Raw genomic sequence first — 26056 nt, 5'->3', positions numbered from 1 at the left:
CCCAGTTCTGTTTGACTCCAAAGGCCACCACTGTCTCCCAATCATCTGGAAGTTCTAAGGCTGCCTGACACTCCAGAATAGCTGCATGTCTGAGGGATCTCCCCAGGGGCACTAGACCAGTTCAGGCCAGAATGAGCTGGTCAGCAGAGACCGGGAGGACTAAATGCCTCTTTTCTGAGAGTATCAAACATATGACATTAGCTTTATCAAGGGACTTTCCCAAGAAAATCAATTTCTGGAGCATGGTAAAATATAAACAAACCACCACCCACCCACCCACTCCTTAAAGACAATTGGTCCAAAGAGATCTTAGAGAATTCAGACAATTCCACAATGTTGAGAGCACCATCTGATCACATGAACTTTGTTATCCCCAGCCAAGCATTTTTCTACTAAATTTTTATTTTAAATTTGGCTCCGCTGTGAAATGTGCATCCCTGTAACTGTATGGTTTTGACCCAAGGCAAGCCTGTGTGCACAGTCATAGATAAACTGGGGTATCCTGACATATTCACCATTTGAGATTTGCTCTTGTGGCTCATGATTATGTTACCAGAATCCCTTGATAACAGTGTTTATATCTATTTATAACTATAACCTATTATCCTATCTTCCATGTAATTGGATGTGACTAAGGTTAAAAAAATTCAGCTGCATAAGAAAAGTCATGCTCTTATAGAACAGATGTTCACTCAGCATGGAAAGTGAATTAGCCTTTAACACAAATACCCAGAAATATATATGCGCTCTTTGCAAAAGCATTGATGTTAATATTTTACATGGAAAAATAAATTTAAGATAAAGGGTATTAAAAATGCAAGTGAGGTACTAAGCTGGTTTTTAAAATAGATATTAATTTTACCTCTTTCAAGGGCGATATTGCTATTAATTCAGGCATCCGATTTATTCTCCAGTTCAGGGCAGAGAAAAATGACTCATAATTGATTTGTTCTTCACTGTCTTCAAACCTGAAAATATAATTATAGTATATAATTTGATTCAATCGGCAGAATTCGGAACCAAAATGTCAGTTTAAATGCTACCATGAAAACAGTATCAGGAATGCTTCAATATCTGATATTTTCCTTATTTATTATTAGTTTATTATCTGTTTTCAACCCTTCAGAATATAAACTCTTTGCAAGCAGAGATCTCACACATCTAATTTGCGAAAGTATCCCCAGTACCTAGATCAATGCTGGCACTTAGTAGGTGTTCAATAAATATTTGTTGCAGTTGCCACAGAAACAAGTTAGTTTATTCAGGAACTAAGACCATTGCTATATTTTTTAAAGAATATTTGAAGGTCTTTTTAGTTTTAAATGGTTGATACTATATATCAGTATAATAAAATGTCCTTACATTTCTTAAATTATATGCTTTTTAAATCTTTAAGGCAAGCCTAGATTCATTTTGTCTAGTATATTTTTAGGAAAATTAAAAGGTGTCTTTATCATTTATTATGTAGCCATTAAAAAGGGTTATTTAGATCTATATATTCTATCATGAAAATATGTTCATGATATATTGTTGAGTAGAAATGAGGTTACAAAATAGCATGTAGAATTATGATCTCACTTTAGGTTTATATTTATATAAAAAGGCATAGAGAAAAGTCTAGTAACACTACACTGAAGTATTAAGAATAGCTATCTCTGAGAGGAGACATTATAATTTTTGTTTTTTCTTTAGAATATCTGGTATCATCTGAATGGTTTTAAATTTATAATCAGAAAAAATTAAGCCAATTTTCACTTAAAAATGATTATCCTGCACCATAAAACTATAGGTCAAAAATAGTGAAACTATTTGATTACTATTTCCTAATTATGGACATTGACATAAATTCATCTTTAACCATAACAGAGTTTGGGCCATTAAGACCCAGTAATGTCAACACAATTGCTATGATGACCTAAAATCAAACAAAATACTTCTTTGTGCAATACCACTTATTCCAAATTTGACCACATTCTACCAATTTTTATCGCTAACTATATACTGCTCATGTAAAAGCATTTTTTGAAGGAAAAGACAAACATAGTACTTAAGGCATTGATCCATGCATCCTGCCCCAGGCTTCAGCCCTTCTCAGAACCTCCAACTCACCACATCCCTACAATCAGCAAGTGAGGTATACGAGTTATTACTGAAAAGGTGAACAAAGGGTAATTATAAGAAAACTCAGTGATGATAACAGTAGGAAAACAATGTACTCATACTCAGTCAAAAGACTTGTCTTTTTTCTCAAAATATTAAGAAAATAATAGCTCATATTTATAAAGTAATAAAAGTTAGCAGCAATAAATTAAAAGTTATAAGATGTCATAAAGGCTCATCAATCTAAACAAAGCAGAATAAACAGAATGATCAGAAGAGGGGAAAAGAAATTGGGTAATACTTTTGTGTACATTTTCTTTGGCCAAAGATTCTGGGATACAACTCCAATACGCTGCCCCCTACCACTGCCTATCCTGTGAATTTTGGCTCATTCATCATTTGAACTCCTTGAAAGAACATGCTCTGTTTATGGAAATATTTGTAGCCAAAATGAAGGATCAGTATGTCTTTTATTTTGAGTGTGTGTGTTGGGAGAAGAACTGAAATTGAATCAATTAAAGATGTTTTGTAAGAAACTTTCCTTTAGCATGGAGCCTTTGAAGAAACGTATTCCCTAATACCCTGAGTAGGGGCTGAGGTCAGAAAATGAGATCACTGAAGGGCCTTTGACTTTCATACTGAGGAAAACTAAGCCATGGGAGCACATTGTACAGCACTGTAATGGAATCTAAGTTATATTTTCTGTAATGGGATCTAAGTTATATTTTCTAAAGATCACTCTGGATGATATATTGAAAACAGAATGTAGGAGCAAGGCCAAAGTGGCAATGGCAGTTAACATTCTTTTGCAGTAATCCAAATGAGAGATAATGGCAGCTTAAATGATGCTGGTGGCAGTGGACGGCAGTGAGGAATGGTTAATTCTGAATATATTTTGAGTATAGGACTTCCTGAAAGATTTCACATAGTTTGTAAGAGAGAAGGAAGGAATAGATTCAGGACAACGCCAAGGATTTTACCTGAAGAACTGAAAAAACAGAGATGCCCTAACAGGTTGGAAAAGAATGCAAGGGCTACAGATCGGGAGAAAAGCTTACGAGTTTGTTTTCAGATACGTTACATTTTGATGGGAACTGAGCAGTTGGGTATATGAGTCTGAAGTTGAGGGAAGAGATTCAAGTTGAAGATAAAAATGTGGGAGTCACTGGGAGACGGGATATCACCAATACAATAAGCTTCTCTATCTGTTCCTACTATACAGAATTTAATTGCCAGCAAATTCCTATTACATCAGTTACAGGAGGCACTTATTTAATCCTAGAGGTTTCAGAAATGTAATATCCTTGTAATTTGGGAACCAGTCAAAAGACTATCATACAGATGTAGGATCACACCAAACTTCACCCTTCATATACAGTCCACTAACCAGCGATGTGGGTTCTATTACCATAGCCTACCACAAATCTCTTTTTCTCCGTTTGCTCTACTATTCACTAATTCCAAGCCACCATCATCTCTCACCTGGACTAAAGCAATAGCTTCTTATCTTGGTATTTATGCTTCTATTCTTACCTTGCTGCAGGCCATCTTCCATCAGAATGATCTCTCTAAAACATAGGTCACACATCAATGACTTACTTGCTTGTGCCTCCCCAATGGCTTCCCAATCCACTTAGAACCCAAACTGAACTCTTTAACAGGGTTTATAAGATCCTACGTAATCTGGCCACTGCTGACCCTTCTGATCTTATCTGAAAACTATCTCCCTGTTCACAATGTTCCACATATTCTAGCCTTCTTGTTCTCGAAGCATACTAAAATTGTTCCCAGAAATGTAAGGCACTGACACCTTCTGGTCCCTTTATCTGGAAAGTCTCAAATAAAATTTTGCTTCCTCAGAAAGGCCGTCCTGGGGTCCTTATCTAACTCAGTCCCTGTGCCTGAATATGCATTTGGCCTGGATGATGGCATTGGAACTTACAGAAAAATTTCTGAAAGTCACCATTGGAAGGTCCTAGTGTCAGACCTTATTACTAATAAGTCTATTTATTCATGCTTACCTGTTACCACTAGCCACCTTCCCAGCCCAAATTATGATATGTCAAACTCAACACATCTAATCATTTACCCACTTCAAAGGATATTTGGGGAATATGGAAATCCCCCAAAAGGAGCAAGAAAGAAAAAAACAAATATTTCAATTAAGGGGATAAAACTAGCCAATGCTTCTTGGAAGAATTCTTTGCTCTTGGAAAGATAATAAAGTTGCAGTAAATCAGGATGGATCGATCACATTTATCTCTCTTTCCCACAAAAATCTCACCAAAATGATATTAAAGAAATGAAAATAGGTAATATCATACAATGACAAAGATAGATGAGAAACGGACAACAATGGACAAGAGATTGCAAAATCTTTACAAAATGGAAAGCAGACCAAGGATTGGTATCTGACTTGGCAGAGCTGAGGAAGTGAAGCTGAACTCCATGGTAGAGGAAGGGGGCACTTAGAGATTAGTCAATGTGGCCCACAGAACTCTTGAGAGGCTTAGCAATTGCAGGGTTTAGCAATGAAGGCAGGGATAAGGTATGGGACTGGAAACAAGGACTGTTTGAAAACCTAAATAAAGCAAGAGCAGCTGGAGACCAAGTATCTTTTCTTCTACATGGTACTCTACAGGAAAGTGAAGTTTGTTCTCCAGAGAAATTCAACTAAAGAAGCTTCAGTCTTGGGGAGATGAAGCATAATGGAGGGCAGAGGGAAGCACTGAACATTAAACTTGGTCCTCTCAGCCCCCTTCCTTCCCCTTTCTTATTTCCAAAACACCAGTGGCCATTCTTAAATTCTCCGCCTTTTTCACTCCCCACTCTATCCTATTCAGCAGGAAAAGATAGGATTCTTATTTCAATACTCTAAATGGTTCCAGAAAGGTCTCCAAATTCCAGTTTCTGGTGATTACCCAATGAAAATGAGGACTAGGAGATGACTCATGCAGTGAAACCTACCAATCAACAAGGTCCACTCCCAAAAGCTTCCAGCATTAAGGACAGAAGCCAAAACAACAACAGAAAAAAAAGGAGGAATTAGAGATACAAAGACAATTTGGGTACCAGAGAAAAACATGTGAGATAAGAGGATATACTGCATCCATGAAAAAATAACAGAAGACTACAAAAAAAGAAAAAAAAAGAAAATTCAGACTAAAAAATGTGCTCTTGGAATAAAAAATATGATAGCAGTCAACATGCTATAGAAGGGGTGGAATATAAAGTTGAGGAGATCCCTTAGTAAGTACATCATAGTGACAAAAAGGAAATTGGGGAGAGAAAAAAAAAAAGAAATTCAAGGTATCCAAAATCTTAATGACTGGAGTTCTCACAAGAGAAAAATGAAAATGGAGGGGAGAAAATTATTAAAAATTAATGGACAGCCAGGCTGGTGTGGCTTAGTGGTTGAGCATCGACCTAGGATCCAGGAGATCGCAGTTCAATTCTGGGCAGGGCACATGCCTGGGTTGCGGGCTCGGTTGGGAGCGTGCAGGAGGCAGCCGATCAATAACAACTCTCCTGTCATTGATGTTTCTATCTTTCTCCCTCTCCCTTCCTCTCTTTGAAATCAATAACATATTTTTTTAAAATTAATGGACAGCTTTTTTATAATATGTGGTACATTTACACAATGGCATACTATGCAGCTGTAAAAAAGAAGGATATCTTACCCTTTGCTACAGCATGGATGGACCTGGAGAATATTATGCTGAGTGAAATAAGCCAGTCAAAGACAAATATCACATGAACTCACCTATAAGTGAAATCTAATGAACATAATAAACTGACAAACAAGACAGGTCCAGAGACATGGAGGCATGGAACAGACTGACATATCTCAGAGGGAAGGGTGAGGAGATGGGAAGAGATTAACCAAAGAGCTCATATACATATATGCATGACCAATGGACACAGACAATAGTGTGGTGAAGGGCTGGGGTGGGACAGGGGCTGTGAGGAGGTGGGTAAAGGGGGGGAACTGGGGGACATCTGTAATACTGTTAATAATAATTAAGAAGAAAATCCTGCCACCCTCTGGCCTCAACATCCCCCTCTGTAGAATGGGGACCGCCAAGGTACCTACCCCATGTGGACACCACTTCAAGATATTTAAATTATCTGGACTCAGACTTGAGTTTAAAACCGGGCTCTGCCTGTTCCCACTGAGGGATGCCTCAGTTTCCCCCTCTAGAAAGAGACAGAGTTTATTTTCTGACACCCACAGGGGCTGTTCTGAGACTCAGTTGCTTCCTATAATGACCCCCATTTGTTAAGCACTTGCTGTGTGCAAAGCTCTGGCTATGCCTGCTCCTTGTGCCTGTTTGCTCATCTGAGAGATGGAGCTAATACATAGAAAGAAGATTCTAAGGAGAGAACATGGGTGGAGCTCCCTGCAGGGTTCAAGCATGTGCCCGACACTAGATGCCTTCGAGCTGTGGTGAGTCCTGTCCTTCTGAGTCCTGTCATCACAGTGGTTGCTATTTAAAGCATCTAGCACTGGTCCTGCACACAGCAGATGCTCACTAAATGCTCTCTTTGGAATTAAATAAATGTGGGCTCTAATCCTTGCTCTAGGGCCTTGGACACATCACTTTCTCCACCTGGGCCTTGGTTTGCCCATCTGAAAAATGGGCTCACCATGGGCACTGAGCAGGAGCAGCACCCAGCACCCAGCAAAGCAGACTTAATGACCAGGATGGAAAGTGTTGGGCCAAGCGTTGTAACCTCGGTGGTGTGGTAATGTCCTCACTCCCTGGCCAACCTGCCCCTCAGAAGGTGACACCCCTCCCCCACCTATGACCTCACCCCCAGAGTGGCCAGTGGAACTATGAGGGGTCCATGATGTCACCCCATTCTGCTCCACAAAGACTCTCGGCAGGCAACTGCCCCTGGCTTGTTTCTGTCCCTGGGGAAGCTTCTGAGACCCCGGGACTTGAAAGTCGTGGTCACAACAAAGTTCCTGAGAGGGATATAGAGCATTGGGAACCAAGGAAACTCCAAGTGCTGACCCTGGGAGGCCAGAACCAGCGGCAAAAGTCTTATGGGCGTGTAGAGCATCACTCAGCAGTTCCAGGAGTCCCACCGCCACCAGGCAACCATGGTCCTCCTGGGCTGGGTACTTATTCTGCTGATGGCTCTGCCCCTGGGCATAACAGGTACCAAGCAATGCATCTTCTGTGAACTGAGCGACTCCTCCAATTGCCCTGGCATCCCCATGACTTGTGGCAACAACGAGGAGTATTTCATGGGCCAAGGGACCGCTCGGGTCTAGGCCCCGTGATCAACAAAGGCTGCATGGAAACCATTTGGTGTGGCAGTGAGGAGGCTGTTGCCTACCAGGGCGTCACCTATAGCCTCACCTCCACCTGCTGCTATGGTGAATTGTGTAACAGGGCCCCCACCCCCACAGGCAGCTTGACAGTGGGGGCCACCACTGGCCTGGTGCTGGGGGTGCTGGTGCTGCTTCCTTGACTGTGACCAGTGTGGAGGGCAGGGCCTGGGACTGGCCTCAGGGCTCTGTTGCTCTTTGTGCCCCCTGCCTCCTCCCCTTTCCCCCGTTAAATGGCCAGAGGCCCTAGACAAAAAATAAAATTAAAAATAATAAAAAAGATGTACAGTACTTTTTCATGGGAATGATAGTGTAACAGACTTTAGAAATAAGTAATGCCATCAACAATACAAAAAGAAACATCTACTTTAAATAAATAAAGCTAAAAAAAATAAAGCTACTAGTAATAATCTCAAAAAGAATTAAAGGGTAATTTCTCAGAACCAAAGGACAGAGTCTCGAGACACAGTGAATCTACACACACACACACACACACACACACACACCCCATAAAGCCCCATCCAGAACACCAGGAATAAAGAGAAGATCCTAAGAACACCCAGAAAGAACAACAATAATAACAAATATTATGTCAAATTCTCAAGTATCATAACAGGAAGTTAGTAGTAGTATCTAAAAATGAAAAATACAGAAATAGAAGTATGTGCATGCTATTTAAATGTCTGCAGAAAAAGCTAGAAGGACTGAAAGTGGCTGGTTATTGTGAATGGGATCTGGGAGGTGGGGAGGGATGCAATTGGAAACTGCTATTGTTGGAATAAGTTTTTTAGAATGATTTGATTATTTTTATACTAAGAATATGTATCGGTTTGATATAAATAAAAATTTTTAAAGTTTAAAAAGCAGATGAGAGACCTTCAAACATGCTTTTCAAGGTAGTAAAGTCATATAAGTCAGATTTGGAAAGGAAGGAGCACCACAAGTTGGGAGTATGATGAGTAATTATTCTCACAGTCTTCCTCCCTGCTCCAAAATTCTACAGATAGCTTCCTCCTGTGGACCACTGATATAGTGAGATTTTTCATGCCCTTATTTGATATTATAATATATACTATATCTAATATACACTATTGTTAGATGAGGTTTCGTGAGAAAGACGACTAGGATACAAAGGGAAGCCCCAGTTCTAAAAACAGTCCATGTTGGAGGAGAAGGAGACAAGGGGGAACAGTTCAGAGATGGAGAAAGGCTTGACTATTAGGATAGTGAGAACAAGTAGGTCAGTGCCTACATTCACCCCTGAGTATTATTTCCCTGGTCACCCATCATGGAGTCCTCCCTGCCTTGTGATTACAGGCCATCAATTGCCAAATTCTACCCATTCTTTCAAATTGTGAATCATATACATGCTATGCTTCTGATCACAAATGTTAACATCCTGATTCTCCACCTGAGTCCCCTACTTTGCTCCTTTTCAAATATTTGGCCCTTGCTAAGACTCATCCATGGTCAAAGGATAATGCTTTGCCACTCTAGAGAAAATTCTCTTGAAAAGGCAATTTCAAAAAGACCTTCTATGACAACATTGTTGAAATCAGTGCACAGAGTTCCAGGGTAATTGCCCTAAAGAGCAACACTAATTCTTGTTTTTAAGTGTTTTTATACTTGTTAAAAAGTCAGCCTCCATACTTTATATTCCCAGCTCACAGTACTAAAGTGTTTTCCTAAAATATCCATAAATTCTTCTTTCCCTTTGATACTTGAGCAAGCCACCACTTCCTTCCCTACACAAACTAAGGGACATGTCTGTGGAAGAAGAGGGAGGGAAGGCAATTTCTCTGGATCCTCTCTAGAGAATACTGACCCCCAAGCATGTTTCCCAATGCCTCGCTAGGTGGGAGTTCTTAGAAGTGAGTCTAATGTGTCATTTGACAGCTGCTCTTGCTCTCCTTCTCAAAAATGATGACTGGCTTGAAACCTGCAGAAGCCATCCATCTCCTTGTCATGGGAAATAACACTGATCTGCTTTATTTCCACCATCTGTGCAGGGAAAAGGTACAGCAGCATCTGTATTTTGCTGAAGACTAATATGGGTTCCCCTCTGCTGCAAAGGCCATCTTATAACTTAGAGGAATGGGCTGGATGCATGACCAGGAACAGAGGGAGGGCAATGAAGACACATTTTGGATTCACTTAATTGTGTTTGGTTTCATTTAATTACCCAGAAAGCCCAGAGGTGTACACTGAAACACCTGGTGAGATTCTTAAAAACCAGAATCTTGAGAAAAAAGTGGAGCACTGTGCAATTGTGCCATAGCGACACAAGCATGTAGAGTTGGCAAACTGATATTGCCCAAGTTGCCAACGAGTAACTCTGGTTGTCTCAAATAGCCAGGCCTGTAAATTTCAAATGTGATACCAGCACAGTTCACCTCTGTGAGGCAAGTCACAGCTGCCAAGTACAGACTGTACACACAATCAATGTTCTGTTGGTCCACATGATTTTGGATTTAAAAAAATTTCTTAAACTACAAATCACCTTATATTTGAAAAGGTAGAAAGCGTGGAACGGAGAGAGGGAGAGGGAGAAGAGAAAGAAGAGAGAAAAGAGGGGAGGGGAGGGGAGGGGCAGAGATAGAGAGACAGATGGGGCCTCCTCTGTGAAAACTTCCCAGTGTACCAAACACTGCAACAATAGCTGCTGCATAGCTCAACCCTTGTCCCTCAGCTTTACTGCCAGGTATTGTTGGTGAAATCACTTGAGCCTAAACGATGCCTCTGGAAGGGGGGCATGGGGTGAGGCTGGGTAGAGTATAATGAGATGATTTTAAAGCCCTGTTAACTTTTTCCATTTTAACTGATATTTCTGGATGAGGCAGCAGCTCTCTTGGGAGGCCAATTCTAAGGCATTCCATGGAGCCCAAAGCCAGCTTTAAAAGACTAGCTTGGGGCAGAGCTGCTGAGGAAAGAGTTGCACTTAAATTTCCAACTATTCCAAGTCTCAATTCAGAAGGCCGCAATTAGGGAAGGAGGCTACCTCTTTAATCCCCAGTCCCACAAGGAACACAGAATTGAATGACCTCAGAATACTCTCTTCTTGTTCCGGTTTGAGAACCAGAATTTCTTGTTAGTACTGAGGAAATATTAATATGCAAATGAAGGCTCAGAGAGGTTGACTCTATTTATAAGGTTCACATAGGAAGGAGGTAGTAGAGTTGTATTTCAGATACAGGTCTGGTAGAAATGAAGCCTATTTTTTCTCCCCAGCCCAACATACTAGTATAGGACAAGTTCCTGAGGCTGCTAAGATGAATGAGACATAGTCCCTACCCCTAGGAGCTCAGATAAGAACAAAGATTTGGGTATCTTAGGAAGTTGTCATTCTAATTCCATTAGAGATTCATCTTGGCCAGAAGCACACTCTTTCACTGAGAGAACCTCCTTATACGTCAATGTTTCTATTTATGAAATAAGAAATCATACCTGCTATCAACTAAAATGTTCCTTTTAATATGCTCAAGGATTTACAAAATATTCTAGAGCCCTTGGCACTATGTCGATACACAGTGTTATTCCTATTATTAGTGGGTAATAGGTACCACTACATAGACATTTGTCTGATGCTCTGTGCATTAGTAAAATGACTTCATTTGGTAAGGTGACCTCAAACCAGCTACCACAGCACAAACTGATGGAGGCTGGGGTACCCAGGTGTGGAAATATTTTGAAGTCCTGATTCCAGCTTGAGTTGTGCTAATAAGAAAAATAACTACTAAATAACAAGAAAAGTAGAAATAGAGTAGAAATTAAGTACCAAAACATAGGGTCAGGAGAAACACATGGGTAACAATCACTGAGTGAAAGAACGCATCCAAACTATTAGGCATATTGTTTTTTGTCTCCTGATATGAATTCAGGGCTATATGGCTGTTCAACAGTTGCCCAGCTCTATCCCAAGGCAGGTAAAGCTTCCCCTGGGCAGAGTGTGCATTGAACCAAATCAACAAACTCCACGGCTGCCTCCCACGGGAGACCCTAGACGTCAGAGGGGCTCTGCTTAGCATGGCACAGGAGGGCTAAGCAAAAAGAGAGTCTAGTGAAGGCTCTGGAAAGCCCTGTGGAGTCTATGGGGAACAATAAGAATGCAGAATATAAATGAAAGCTGCAGGCTGATGGGCCCATTAGGAATTAGGGCAGTCTTTGAAAGGAATCTGCAGAGATGATGCAAAACACCAAGCATGTGACCCAAATCGTGGCAGGGCATATTGGAGAGAGAGGGGAATGGGAATGAGACATTTTCTAATCTGATTAGTCTGAAGTTTCTCCTGAATGTCGAGAAGGGTCACTGCACAATTAGAGGCAAAGTTAGACTGAACGTGGTTGGCTTAGTGGCTCAGAGGGATGACCTCCTTGAAGCTAAGCTGGGGTCAGAGGCACATGTGTTCTGAGACTGGGAGGACTTCGAAGTGAGTTGTGGAATAGTCTTTCTGCCTTTAATGTCAAAAGGCAAAGATAAAACAGTCTGCTGAGAGAATGAGAGGATGATGACTTGGTGGCCCCAGTATTCGATAAGAAACATCTAGGTCCTCCAGAGGCCAAGCTCCCACATTCTGGACTTTCCAGGACAACTCATCCTTGGGGCCATCAAAAGATAATCTAATAAGCACCCACAGCTTCCTGACTATAAAACAGCTTAAAATGTGAAAGGCATTCAGATACAACTGTTAAAAACAAGGCTTCCTTCCTCTGTGTAGAAGAACACAGGTTTCTTCCAGTTCATTTCTGAGTCAGAGTATGTGATCTATGGATTCTGACTTAAACTACTCTCCTAGTTACCAATCAATACTTAGAACCAGGGGCAGTGCTGGGTACGTTAAGTATGTTATTTCAATTCATCTTCAGAACCACTGGGAAGTAGGTATTGTTATCTCATTCTATAGGTAAGGAATATGAGGTTCATGCAGGTCAAAAATCTTGTATTAAATCAAACAGCTAATTAAGTAATTCAAGATGCAACAATGCACTGTTTGTTTATAGGTGGTAAATCAAACAGTTTAGAAGTAGGTCTCTGCATCTGAACAGATCACACATCAAGTTACAAATCTTCATTACAAGGTGAGAGGCAAAAAGAGAAACATAGTGTTGTGAGAATCCTTAGGAGGAGATAATCATTGCCAGCCAAGCAAATCCAAGAGGACTTCATGGATGTGGTGTTACTTAGAATGAGCTTTAAAGGGAAAGCAAGTTTTCAGAAAGTGAAAAAAATTGGAAGTTACTTTCTACTGAAAAAATAGTAAGAGAATAGGCAAAAAAATTGGGAAGGCAGGAGGTATCTTTGTGAATGCTGACTGGCCCATTTGGCTTGACTATTGGGAATGGGAAGAACTTTGGGAATGTGTTAACTGTAAAGAACCCTAATCCCTAGGTCTGCCTACTTCATCTCAGGTCCTTTACACCAAGATGACCTACTTATCCTTCACCCTCCTACTAGCCAGTTAAAGCAAATAGAGCTGACAGCATAGAAAATAACCCCGTATCAACCTAATGGACACCCACATACAAGTGGATTGGCCTCTTCTTTTTTTTAACCCCCTCTCAAAAATATGTTTTTTAAACTGATTTGAGAGAGAGAAAGGGGGGGGGGGACATTGATGTGATACAGAAACATCAATCTGTTGCCTTCCATACACGTCCCGACTGTGAATCGAACCTACCACGCCAGTCAGGGATGGCTCTCGTCTTTATTCCCCTCCTGACACCTTGTGTCCTAGTTCTCCCACATGGGATTTTGTTTTATCTGTTCCTTCTGTTTCTTCATTTGTCTCAGATGAGGACTCCCTACTCCAGACCCTGCTTGAGAACAATGCTCCACCTGACAACCCTAAGCTCCATGATGGAGAAAAAGAGTTCAAAACTAAGGAGTCTGGTCTTTCTTTGAGAGCAGAGAAATGGTACAGAAGGTCTGTGAGTAGAAGAGTTACATTATATTTTTTTCTCTAAGGTATTTAGCTGTTGTATGTAAAGATAGCTTTTAAAATTAAGAGACTAATGGAAGAAAGAACAATGTGGAGACCCTGAAAAAGTTAAGAAGAAATGTGGATCAGAACAAGTGAAGATAGTGGGAATGGAGAGGAGAAGCAAGCAGGAAGGAGTAGAACTGTCAATATAATTTACTGCCTATTTAGACAATAATTCAAAATGGTTAGAAGGAGGGGGTGTGCCTTTGAAAGGTCCAGGATTTAAGTCTCAGATCTTCTTCTAGACTATGTGACTTTGGGCAAAACACCTCATCTTTCTAAACCTCAGCATCCTCATGTAATACAGGAAAGAAGGATAATAGTTCTAACTAAATTGTCCTCACAAAGGAAATGAGATGATGTATTCAAAGCAATGATAACAATGCCTAGCATGCAGACCAAAATGTCAGAGTTATCAGGATAAGTACATCAGAGGAGGGGCTGGAGTAATGCCGTAGGAAGCATAAAAGATGACCAGAGTCTGGGTGATTAGAGGGTGGTGCCAGAAGTTAAGTTAGGTTCAACAGGGGAAATGATTTGATTTAGAAAGCAGTTCACCATGCTTTCCTTTTGCAACATTAGAAACTCTATGCTTTACATATGGTGCTCTAGCAGAATAGAGCCCTGTGTTAATAACACTATATCCTCTTATGGCATATCTTTAGCCATTAGGAATTACTGCTTTGAAAAATATTCTTTGAGCCCAGACAGCATGGCTCAGCAGTTGAGCATTGACCTATGATACAGGAGTTTGCAGTTTGATCCCCGGTAGGGGCACATGCCTGGATTGCAGGCTCCATCCCTAATAGGGGGTGTGCAGGAGGCAGCCAATCGATGACTCTCTCATCATTGATGTTTCTATCTCCCTCTCTCCCTCTCTTTTCCTCTCCCTGAAATCAATAAAGATATATTTTAAAAAGAAAAAGAAAAAGATTCTTTGAATTTTACATCTAATACCCTTATGACCAATAAAGTTGTACATTTTCATTTTGCTCCACAAACCTGTGTATATGCAAGTGTGTCTTAATGGTAAAAAGATAAAATAATAATTCATAATAAGCTCTCTAACATTTAAAATCATAACTAACTTTTCCTTTTGTAATAGTTAAATGGAGGTGTGTCATCAATAATATAATGAAAACAGTCAAGGGTAAGTCAAAGATAATTAAAGGTAAATGTAAAACCAGAAATAGTCTCCTAAACAAAAACATAAAGAATAATTCCCATGAAAAATGCAGATCTCACTTACCTGGACACTAAGGCTTCTAGAAGATCATCAGTCAAAGGTAACCTGGAGGACTTGCACAGTCTTCTGATGTCTTTGCTGGGTAATACATTTTTTCTGGATTAAAACAAAATAAATGAGCTTATATATACTTTGAGTCTCTTGAGTAACAGTTGCATGCTACAGGAAAGAGAATACATTGTATTCTAAAAATGTGCACATGAGAATAAGTATGAAAATTGGTATTGGAATTCACAATGAGGAAAAACAGTCATATTGCATTTCATCAACTTTTTCCATTTCAGGAGTCACCAGATTCTGTCCTTACAAAGGTCTTTCCATCAAGATTCGGATTCTTGGTGATAGTAGCCTATTAAGGCTGCAGCCACGAGTGTTGCTCTAAGTAATCAATATGCATTCTTGACCACTAGTCAAAAATGGTTCTGATATTTGAAAACATCTCTTAATTTGACAGGCATCTAGATCTTCTAACACAAGTATTATATCACTTGAGGGTGTTTTTCTAGTCTTTTCCTTTGACCCAAACCTTAGAACCTGGAAGCCCCAGCTGGGGCTTTAACATTCACCTCAATTTTGTCAGATGTTTTCTTCAGAGCAACCTAACAGTAATTTTCCCCAACCTGCTGGGGGGACAGAAATGCTTGCCCAGTGTTCTCACTCAGCCAATGTTCTTCCAGGCAACATTAGGGCCAAAAGGAAAAAAAAAGTGGGGTTTTTTCTTTACAATGAGGTTATAAAATTACAAGAGAAAATTTATGTCTAGAATTGAAGCTTGTCGGATCTGGAAAAATCTCAGAGATGTCTAACTAAGCAGCCCCATTATTCCCAAAAGATGTTCCTTTAGTGAAGGAGGGCTACATTTTTCACCCTGAGGAAGGGTTACTCAGGCCACATATCCTCTGGGAGGCTCAGGGAGAAAAGATTCAAGGAAAAATATTTTTATAAAAACTCAACGAGAATATATTATTGATTAGGAAAAAATTATGTTCATTATTAATATAAACTATAGGATCTTCAAAAACATAGGGTATGCAGCTGGCTACATGGGTGCAGACTTCAGGTTTGGGGATTGAGGGAAGGGGTCATCAGGAAGAGAGATGTCAGTGGAGTGCAATAACAAAGTCAGAATATAGTTACAACTAAGATTTTCTAACTCCAGATGAGTACTCCCCCCATACTATATAAGGTCTGTGGGTAAGATGAACAACAAAACATATTAAGGTGGGGCTCCAGTTGTTTATAACAACGACTTAATAAAGCTTAATATAAACATGATAAATGTACTAGAAATAGATCATGCTGAGATTCATTATTTTCAAGAAAAAATAATTTCAAAGAAATTCTAAAGAAAGCTTACTTGCAAATTCCCTGTTCTGTATATTACAAAAGTCCCTTTTATGAAACCTAGTTATCACTAAAATAATGTAAGAAGAAAAAAATCTCAGAATTAAACCTTCTAACATCTTAATTTGCTGTTTCAGCTGAAATCTTCTAGAAACCAATTAAAAGAAAATGCAAAAGAGCATCTTATTCTTTTGAAGATACATCAACAAACAAAGCTCACCATCACTATGAAATATTTTCACCCAAATATTCTCCAAAAATGATTTAATGAGGCTTTGCTAAACAGTAGAGTATGATGAGACATGTTGATTTTTTTTCCCTTTTTGATAAAATATAAATTTCTTCATTACTCAGGTTCACAGAAACTTAATTTATTAGAATCAATAAAAACTTACTTTTCACGATCTTCATACATACAGCAAGAAATGAGTCTTTCAAAATTCTCAAAAAAATTTTTCTTGAGCTGTTCATGGGCCATTGCAAGTAGGAGATTCCCATCTAGACACGGTTCCTCAGGCGCCCCATAGTGACGTACAATGGTTATAAATTCTTGCTCTGTGAGTTTCCCAACAGTTATACTCATCAGTATGTCTCTGTAAAGAAAATGGAAAAACACTCATGAAATTATATTTAAGAATATTTTCCTTCTCTTTCTATGAAAAATACTCAAATCCCATTTTACAAAACTTGTACCAACTGCATAGAGGACCGGTGATTATGTTTCTTTAATTTATCTACTTAACTTTTGAGTGGCATGAAAGTACCAGTGCTAAAATAGAAAACCATAAGCACTATAGCTTTAATAAAACGGCATTTTGCCCAGAGTCAAAATCCTACCAGATAATAGCCTGCAACCAGGAAGTAAAATTTTAAAGTCCTTGAATGGTGAAAAAACAACACTAAATATATGATTTCATTAAATGCCTATTAATCTTCCTTTACACAAAATAGTAACACGCTTGGGATACTGGTTTCCCAGGGTATAAAACCTATCAATCAGTAAATGAAAAAAAGTGTTTCGGAGATGGGGAAAGCAATTAAGCACATTTCTGTAGTAAAAAGTAAAAACTAACATACCCTGCCAGTGAGAAAAGTAATGAAAAAAAAAAACGTTAACAGTGAAAAGAGCTGTGTAAGGGTAGAGTTGTCTGAGTCGTTAGAAGGCAAATGGCATTGAGATTATTTGGCAGAGCTAAAAGAAAAAATAACAACATATTAATGATGCAGATTCAAAGCCCAACAAATAGGCTGAATTATTTTTTCTCTATATGAAAGCTATAAATCATGCAGCATGTATTAGAGAGAATTACATCAAAATACTTAAAATTCAAACTCAAATGGTGATTCAATGAATAAACTTCCATCATCTAGAAAACTTATTTACTTAAATAATTCAGTTCCCAAGAATACCAAATAAGTGAAGAAATACAAGATTTTATGTGCTCTTCTGCCGTAGACTGAACTTTCAGAATAATGGCTTTCAGTCCTTTTATATATTTCTTGTCATTATCACTATCATTTAAGAATTCTAGGTTCTCCTAGTCAAGAATTTCCTTAGAGTGTAGGAAAGCCCAGTTATGATGTTCACCTATTTGAAGGAACTACATTTCACTTACATCCACTTCTCAGGGTTTCTGGGTTTTCCTTTTGTTTTTTAATGGGAAATGAAGGCCAAATTCAACTAAGAAGACTCCGCAACTTCAGCAAGTCAGTTTAGGTCAACCAATTAGTAATTCTGGCTGGGGGCTCACTGTGTGGAATGTAGTAAAGTCACTTTGGCATCTGAAATTTTCAGAGTCTATAATCAAATAGGACTTCTCAAGCATACAGATGAGCTCTCAAAACCATCAACTGAGAGGACCACTTAAAGAACTGAGTAAGAAAGCTTGCCATTCATCGAGTACTAGCTATGTACCAGGTTCTGGGCTGCCAGGTACCTTTGGCATGGATCATCTCATCTGGATTAGAAGCTAGGTACTACTATTAACTTCATTTTACAGATGAGAACACTGAGGCACAGATATGTTAAGTAATATGCCCAATGTCACAAAAGTCAGAATGCAAACCCTTGCAATCTGGCTCCACAGCCTGTGCTCCTGTATACTATTCTGTCCCCTTCTGTTGGGACATAGAAGACAAAGTGGCCAGGTAGAGTAGGTCTCAGTCAGGGAAAGCTTCCTAAGGGTAGTGGGTTTTGAACTAATTTTTTACAGACCTGTGTTCCCTTTACCATGCAAGACCTCTGCTTTGAGGGCTATCACTGAGCAGCATAAATAAAATAATTTCAGAAACCCTGAGCCACCAATCATCTCTGACTGAGGGTTAAATGACCATGAAGTAACCACTCCCAGGAAAGCCCCGACTCATTTAGAACATTGGTCATGGAACAGTCAGTCATGACATATACATAAAATGGAACAATATGCAACCATGAAAAGTGTGTTTACTGGTATGAAAGATGTTCATGCTATGTTGATAAATGTAATATGATCACAGTGAAACTGAAGATAGTAGTACATATATATTCATAGAAAAAAAAACTAGAAGGGTACATGCTAAAACATCTACAGCATTATTGCTGATTGCTGATAGATATAGATAGATGATATAGATAGATAGATGATAGATAGATGATAGATAGATAGTCTGCTTTTTCTAAATTTTTGTAATAATCAAATATTACTTTCACTATCCAAGAGGGAAAAAAACAACAACACTTGAAAGCTTTTTCCTTTTAAGGGTAGAAAATGGTGTGAAGAAGTGGCATATACCCAAGGACCAGGGAAAAGAATGTACAGCAATAACTAGAAACTTTCCACACACCTTTAAGTAAACTTATTCTAGCACCACCAGGTCATAAAAGTTCATTTTTCTTTTCATTTGATAAACTGAAATTATCCTGGCCTTACTACAGTTAAAATTTATATCTGCTAGGTTTCTGTATGCTTGGGCTTTAAATGGCTCAGTATTCCACAGCTTTCCACGGCTTTATGTGAGAATTTCAAACAAGTTCCCCCAGATTTAAAAGTGCCCTTAGTCATGTAGGACAACAGGGGGCCCAGAGTAACAGCCTTGTGTGGCAGCTGCGCTCAAGTGAGGCAGGTCCCTGCACCAGCGATCCCAATCAGAAAGTACAAGCCTTGTTTTGCAGAACTCAAGAGGCTGCCACCACTTCCCCTGAGTTTGCCACATGCACCTTCCTTAGAATTCACCCAACCCTGTCAATCTTTAATGGGTTTCACCACAAAATAGGAATTTTATCAGAAGGTGTACACTCCATTTTTTTATTATGGTAAAATACACATAAAATTTACCATTAGTGACAGTACATTCACAATGTTGCATGATTACCACCTCTATCTAGTTCCAAAACATTTCATCACCCCAAAGAAGCAGTCACTCCATTTTCCTCCTCCCCAATAGCCCTCTGACCACCTGGCAACCACTAATTTGCTTTCTATTTCTAGCAATTTGCAAATTCTGGGTATTTCATATAAATGGAATCATACAGTATGGCCTTTTCTGTTTGGCTTTTCTAGCTTAGCATAATGTTTTGATGTTCATCCATGTTGTAGCATGGGTCAGTATTTCATTCCTTTTTATGGCTGAATAATATTCCATTGTATGAATATACCACATTTTGCTTATCCATTCATGCATCAATGGACATATGGGTTGTTTCCACATTTTGGCTGTTATGAATAGTGCTGCTCTGAACATTCACGTACAAGTCTTTGTTTGAACACCTGTTTCTAATATATACCCAGGAGTGGGATTGCTGTGTCACATAGTAATTATGTTTAACCTATTGAACACACACCAACTTGTTTTCTGCATACTCCATTTTTGCTTAGCAGCAGCTAAAAAACAAAGCCAACTTCCATCAAACATAGCCCTTCCTCATCTAAACCTTCAGAATGAACCTGAAATAAGGTCTGAGAGTAAAGTCTGATCTTGGTACTTCCTGCCCAACCATTTAAGGGAAATAAAAATGCATTTTAAAAAGCAGCTGTAATTGTATTGATTTGGTGTTTTGTGATTACTATTGCTAATCTTAAAGATTTGAATGGTGCCTAGCCGGGCGTGGCTCAGCGGTTGAGCATCGACCTAGGATCCAGGAGATCGGGGTTCGATTCCCGGTCAGGGCACATGCCCAGGCTGTGGGCTGCAGCTGATCAATGACTCTCTCGTCATTTATGTTTCTATCTCTCTCTCTCTCCCTCTACTTTCCTCTCTCTGAAATCAATAAAAATATATTTAATTAAAAAAAAAAGATTTGAATGGCAAGTCACCTTTGCCTTTACTCAACATTGCACTACATTCCTGATGCTAATATTTTATATAGACCATTAAAATATTTTTTAATTTTATAAGGGATACTGCCATGATTTTCTCTGTTTTTGTAATTAAAGTCATAAGACTCCAAAAAACAATGCCAAACTGCTCTAGTACACTGAGGTAACTGAGCAGAATTTTGAAACATGAAATGGGCCAAACAGTTTTATGAGACCTAATTCCATTAAAGTAACCCAGTCAAGTAATGGTGAACAAAAACTTAAATTTAACACTCTGAATTTCAGGGTATTTTCTTACATGTTGAATTGTTAAAGTCAAAGCAATGTCTTTTGAATAAGCTAAAAAAAAATTAGTTTTGATGTAAACAATATCTCAAGAGTGTAAGCCTTGGGCTCTAAGGCTTAGAAGAAAATCTGGTTGACTCTAAATTAAACCAAGCCACAATTTAGATGACAATTTGGTAGCACCCTTTATCATTTCCTTCAATTTGATATTCATCAAACAAAATGTGTTTCTCATCCTCTAATCAGAAGCCTGGCACACCTGCTCAAATCCTACATTCCCCTCAGGCGATTTCTCTTACGCCTGTCAGCCTAAGCTGCCCATACAGAGCAGAAAATCCTGCCTTACCATCACTTATATCCCAACCTGGCATACTGTTGGACTAGTATGTTGCCAGATGGCAGGCAGTGGTAGAGGTAGATGGTAGGATATGTGTCTGAGGAAAGAGAAATGGAAAGATACATCAAAGTGGGGCCAATACAAATGTCTAACCAAACAGATTTTGCTACCGGCTTAATCATAATTTAAAACCATCTATAAAGGTCTTCAATCTCACTGTAGAAAAGCCCATATGGCTACTTAGGCTGGATACTCCCCACCTCTAGAGAGTACATTTATAGACTTATGGTATAAATGGTGTCCTCTGGAGCTGTGTGACATGATGGCCTCACCAGAGAAGCCAAGGAACTCCAGAGAAAAAGGAAAAAAGAGATCACTGTAGACTATAAGAAAGTCATCTACTCCAACCTGTGTCACAAACCTGTTTGCAATTGGGAAGTGGTGTGATTTAGTGGGGAAAGTGTGAGCTTTTGAGTTACACAGTCCTAGATTAAAATTCCAGCCCCACTAATTTGCTGATAAATGGGAACTCTTGTAAATTAACTTCTTTGAGCCTCTGTTCCTCATCTGTGATGTTAGCCAAGACCACCTGCTTCACAGAATTTTATTTTACCACAGGAGTCAGGGTGATCCTGTTAAAATGTCAGTCAGATCATGTTATATTTCTGTTCAAAACCCTCTGAGGGCTTACCATCTTTCTCCAAGTCTCATGAATGACATACCAAACCCGACATCAAATGTCCTCTTTTCTGCTATCTCTTGAGGCTTGCCACCTCTCTTTCCCTCTGCACCCACCATACTGCACTCCTTGTTCTTCTTGATATAAGCCAGGCATGCTCCAACTTCAGGGTCTTTGCACTTGCTGTTCCCCCTACCTAGAATGCCCTTTCCCAAAACGGTTACATAGTCTGGTCCTTCACCTCCTATAGGGCATCTTCTCATTTGCTCACATGTCATATTCTCCTTGAGGCCTTCTCTGGGTTTCTCATTTTAAAAACTGTGACCTCCTCTCCCTACAAGTCTGTCTTTCCCAAACCCCCTTCTCTGCTTTCTTTTCCTCAGTGGCATACATCATTCTCCAACCTAGTATACCATTTCCTTTGTTATTTTGTATATCCCATTTATTCACCACCACTCCCAACTAGAAACTAAGTTCCACAAAGGGCAAGGCTATTGATCTGTATTAACTGCTGAATCCTCAACACCTTAAGTAGACTCTGGCTCAAAGTAAGTCCTCTGTAATAAATAGTTTGCTGAATATATAAAAAATTAGGGTTAAGTTAACAAGGTATGAAAAACATTTAGGATAGCACCTGAACTAGAAACACTCAATAAATAATAGCAGTTTTTATTATTCTCATTATTACACAGTGGAGATAGTTTCAAGTTGTACTACACTGGAAGTTACTTCTCTTAAGCATGTTTATTTTGAAAAAATATGGAATATTGTTGGAGGAAAACAACATGGCGGCGTAGGTAACAGCTGCACCCGCTGCCTCCCGCAACCACATCAAAATTACAGCTAAAATACAGAACCACCATCACTCAGAGCCTCCTGAGATCTGGCTGAACAGAAGCCCTACAACCAGGGAGCTGAAGGAGCATCCAGACTGGTAGGAGGGGCGGAGACGTGGGCGGATAGGGGCTGAATCATAGAGACAAGGCCGCAGGCCCACACCCGGTGCCCCTGTTGAAACCCAGGAGGGAATCTCTGTGGTGGGGGTTTCCCGGAGGAGGGAGGGGTGCCAGCCCCACAGCAGGCCCCCAGTCCAGGGTGGAGAAGAGACGTCCCCACAACTCCAGGCTGTGAAAACCAGTGAGGACTGTCACTGAGGGTCTCGGAGGCTGCAAGAGTCCCAGGCAGCTCCTCTTAAAGGGCCTGTGCACGGACTCACTCGGACGCGCTCCCTCTGAGCCCAGCGCCGGGCAGCAGATTGAAAGGAACCTGGGACACTTGGGGAGGAACTAACCTGCCTGAAATCCGAGCGAGAGGTGGAGAAGCAGCTTTCTCCCAGAAAGAAGAGCTGGCAGAGGCCATTGCTCCTTTGGCGAGTCCTCCCCGCACACAGCCAGCAGGCAGGTGCCATATTTGAATCACCAGCACCTGACTCACACCTTTGGCCCCGCCCCGTGATTCCCGGAGGCCCCGCCCCTCCCCACCTGCAGCTCATCCAGGCCATTTCCAGGGGCTTTTCTATTCAAGTGGCCTCTCGAGCCTCACGCTTAGGACTTTCTAAAATCTCTCAAACAAGCAGCAGTGTGCCCCATATGGCTTGATAAGGGGCCTCAGGCCTGGCACTAGCGGCAGCTGCACTGGCTCATAGCTTGGCTTCTCCTGGACAATGCCACGCCCAGCACAAGTAGCAGCCAACTATGGTTTGCTGTGTAGCTCATGCTGGGTGGCCCTGGGCAAGGCACTGAGTGGCACAGGCTGACTTTGCACCTCCAGGGAGACCTCAGAGACAGTGCACCTGGTGGTCAGACTGGACCATGCTGGATTACAACCCTACCACATCCACAAGTGACACACTCAAGGGGCGCACTTGGTGAACACCAAAGCTCCACTGAAGTAAATCCTGCTCCAGAGGGGTGTCTCCAGCACAGTAGCTCTCTGGTTGTAGTAGCAGCTGGTCCTCACAGCTGATTGGTCTGGGGGTCAGTTCCTCCCAGTGACGCCAAGAGCAACCAAGGGCTCAACTACAACAGGACAATGCACACAGTCCACACAGGGGAGGACCTAGAAGGCCCAGCTCAGGTGACTGGAGAGGCTGAGCCATTGGACCCTACAGGACACCTACTACACAAAGCCACTCTACAAAATCCAGGAGACATAGCAGCTCTACCTAATACATAGAAACAAACACCAGGAAGCAGCCAAAATGTGGAGGCAAAGAAACATGTCACAAAGGAAAGAACAGAAGAAATCTCTAGAAGAGAAACTAAATGAAATAGATCCAAGCAAGCTAACAGATACAGAGTTCAGAATAATGGTTATAAGGATGCTCATGGATATTAGTAAGAGTATGACGAAAATAACTGAGAAAATCAATGACATAATAAAGTACCAATTTGCCCGGCCGAGTGTGGCTCAGCGGTTGAGCGTCGACCTGGGATCCAGGCGATCAGGGTTCGATTCCCGGTCAGGGCACATGCCCGGGTTGTGGGCTCAATCAATGACTCTCTCATCATTGACGTTTCTATCTCTCTCTCTCCCTCTCCTTTCCTCTCTCTGAAATCAATAAAGATATGTTTAAAAAAATAAATAAATAAAAATAAAAATAAATAAAGTACCAATTTGAAATGAAGGCTACACCAACTGAAATGAAGAATAATTTACAGGGAATCAACAGTAGAAAAGAGGATGCTGAGAATCAAATTAGCAATTTGGAACATGAGGAAACAAAAAACATACAACCAGAAGAGCAAAAAGAAAAAATAATCTAAAAATATGAAGAAAACATAAGGATCCTCTGGGAGAACTTCAAGAGGCCCAACATTCGTATCATTGGGGTGCCAGAAGGAGAGGAAAGAGAGCAAGAAATTGAAAACCTATTTGAAAAAATAATTACAGAAAACTTCTCCTACCTGGGGAAAGAAATGGACTTTCAAGTCCAGGAAGCACAGAGGGTCCCAAACAAGAGGAACTCAAAGAGGCCCACAGCAAGGCACATCATAATTAAAATGCCAAAGGTTAAAGACAAAGAGAGAATTTTCAAAGCAGCAAGAGAAAAGCAATTAATTACCTACAAGGGAGCACCCATACGACTGTCAGCTGATTTCTCAACAGAAACAGGCCAGAAGGGAGTGGCAAGAAATGTTCAAAGTGATGAAAAACATGGAACTACAGCCAAAAGATTACTCTACCTAGCAAACCTATCATTTAGAATTGAAAGTCAGATAAAGAGCTTCTCAGACAAGGAAAAGCTAAAGGAGTTCATCACCACCAAACCAGCACTACAGGAAATGCTGAAGGGTCTTCTTTAAGAAGAAGCTAATGAACAAAAGAATCTGATGAACTAAATAGATCCAGAGACATTGACGCATGTAACAAAAGATCATATTTCAGAGGGAAGAGGGAAGGGGGGTGGAGGGTGGGAAGAGATTAACCAAAGAAGTTATATGCATATATGTATACCCCATGGACACAGACAATGATGGGGTGAAGGCCTGGGGAGGGGGTGGGAGCGAGGTGGAGGGGGTCAATTGGGGGGGCGGAAATGGGACACCTGTAATACTTTCGACAATAAAGATAAATTTAAAAATATATATATATTAAAAATAATAATAAAATAAATAAATCACACAAAAAATATGGAATATTTCTGATGACTGAAATCATATAAAATTTATCTGCAGAATATAAAAGGAAAATGATGCACTTGTGCATATTCAGGATTAAGTCTGAAATGATAAAGTAATAAACTCCAGGTGTGCCTTCCTTTATATAATGGATAATATTTGAGAAGCTGCACAAATGTTTAATTCTTAGAAATCAAATGAGATATCCACCTTTACCCTCTATTACATAGCAGGCAATGGCACCTTAAACTTTAGTTTTAAATTCCTCTAATTTCTGTCAAATTCTTAATGACGAGCAAGCACACTGACCCTGAAATAAGTCCTTTGTAAACAAAAGAATCTTTTGACAGTATAAATAATTACTGCCAAATCATCTGCTTTATAAATTGACTTTCTGATATATTTTCTCAAAGAGAAGTATATCTGCATTGAAAAGAACTGACCCTGTTTTCTTATTCCAAATAAATGTAAGCAGCTTCTAGATTCCTCTGTTACTGCTCTAATCTTCATTTCACATCAAATACTATGGCTTTTCCTGTTTTGACATGTAGTGGAATGTACATGGTAATTTTGATTTATTTAGTTTGAAATCTGGTATGTCTTGCTGTACTCAACTTTGGGGCTATTTAAGTGTAGCCAAACAAAATGAGATTTTTCTCATGCAGTTAAGAATAATTGCTATATGTTATTAACAATATTCTTTGTAGAGAAACCCTTTAAAACACTCATCTATAATTTTTCTACAATTTGGTACAATATGCATTTAAACAAGCTAAGACAACAGTGGGGTTTTTTCTTTTTTAGTCATGTCAAGATTTTTGATAACAACAAATG

The 26056-nt window shown here is 39.9% G+C and overlaps 1 protein-coding gene across 1 annotated transcript in view; it reads right to left on the bottom strand.

The window, feature by feature from the left end:
- The window catches only part of EFHC2 (EF-hand domain containing 2), a 194440-nt gene that overhangs the window by 14371 nt on the left and 154013 nt on the right, over positions 1–26056 (bottom strand). The window contains exons 12-14 of the mRNA XM_081125862.1: positions 16402–16599; positions 14666–14758; positions 863–968 (exon numbers count right to left, since the gene is read on the bottom strand). Coding sequence (XP_080981988.1) covers positions 863–968; positions 14666–14758; positions 16402–16599 — 397 coding nt within the window. The remainder of the gene's footprint in view (positions 1–862; positions 969–14665; positions 14759–16401; positions 16600–26056) is intronic.

This window comes from Miniopterus schreibersii, assembly GCF_964146895.1.
Source record: "Miniopterus schreibersii genome assembly, chromosome: X".
Lineage (NCBI taxonomy): Eukaryota > Metazoa > Chordata > Mammalia > Chiroptera > Miniopteridae > Miniopterus > Miniopterus schreibersii.
The sequence above is the reverse complement of the archived record's forward strand: the minus strand, read 5'-3'. Positions and strand labels throughout refer to the sequence as shown.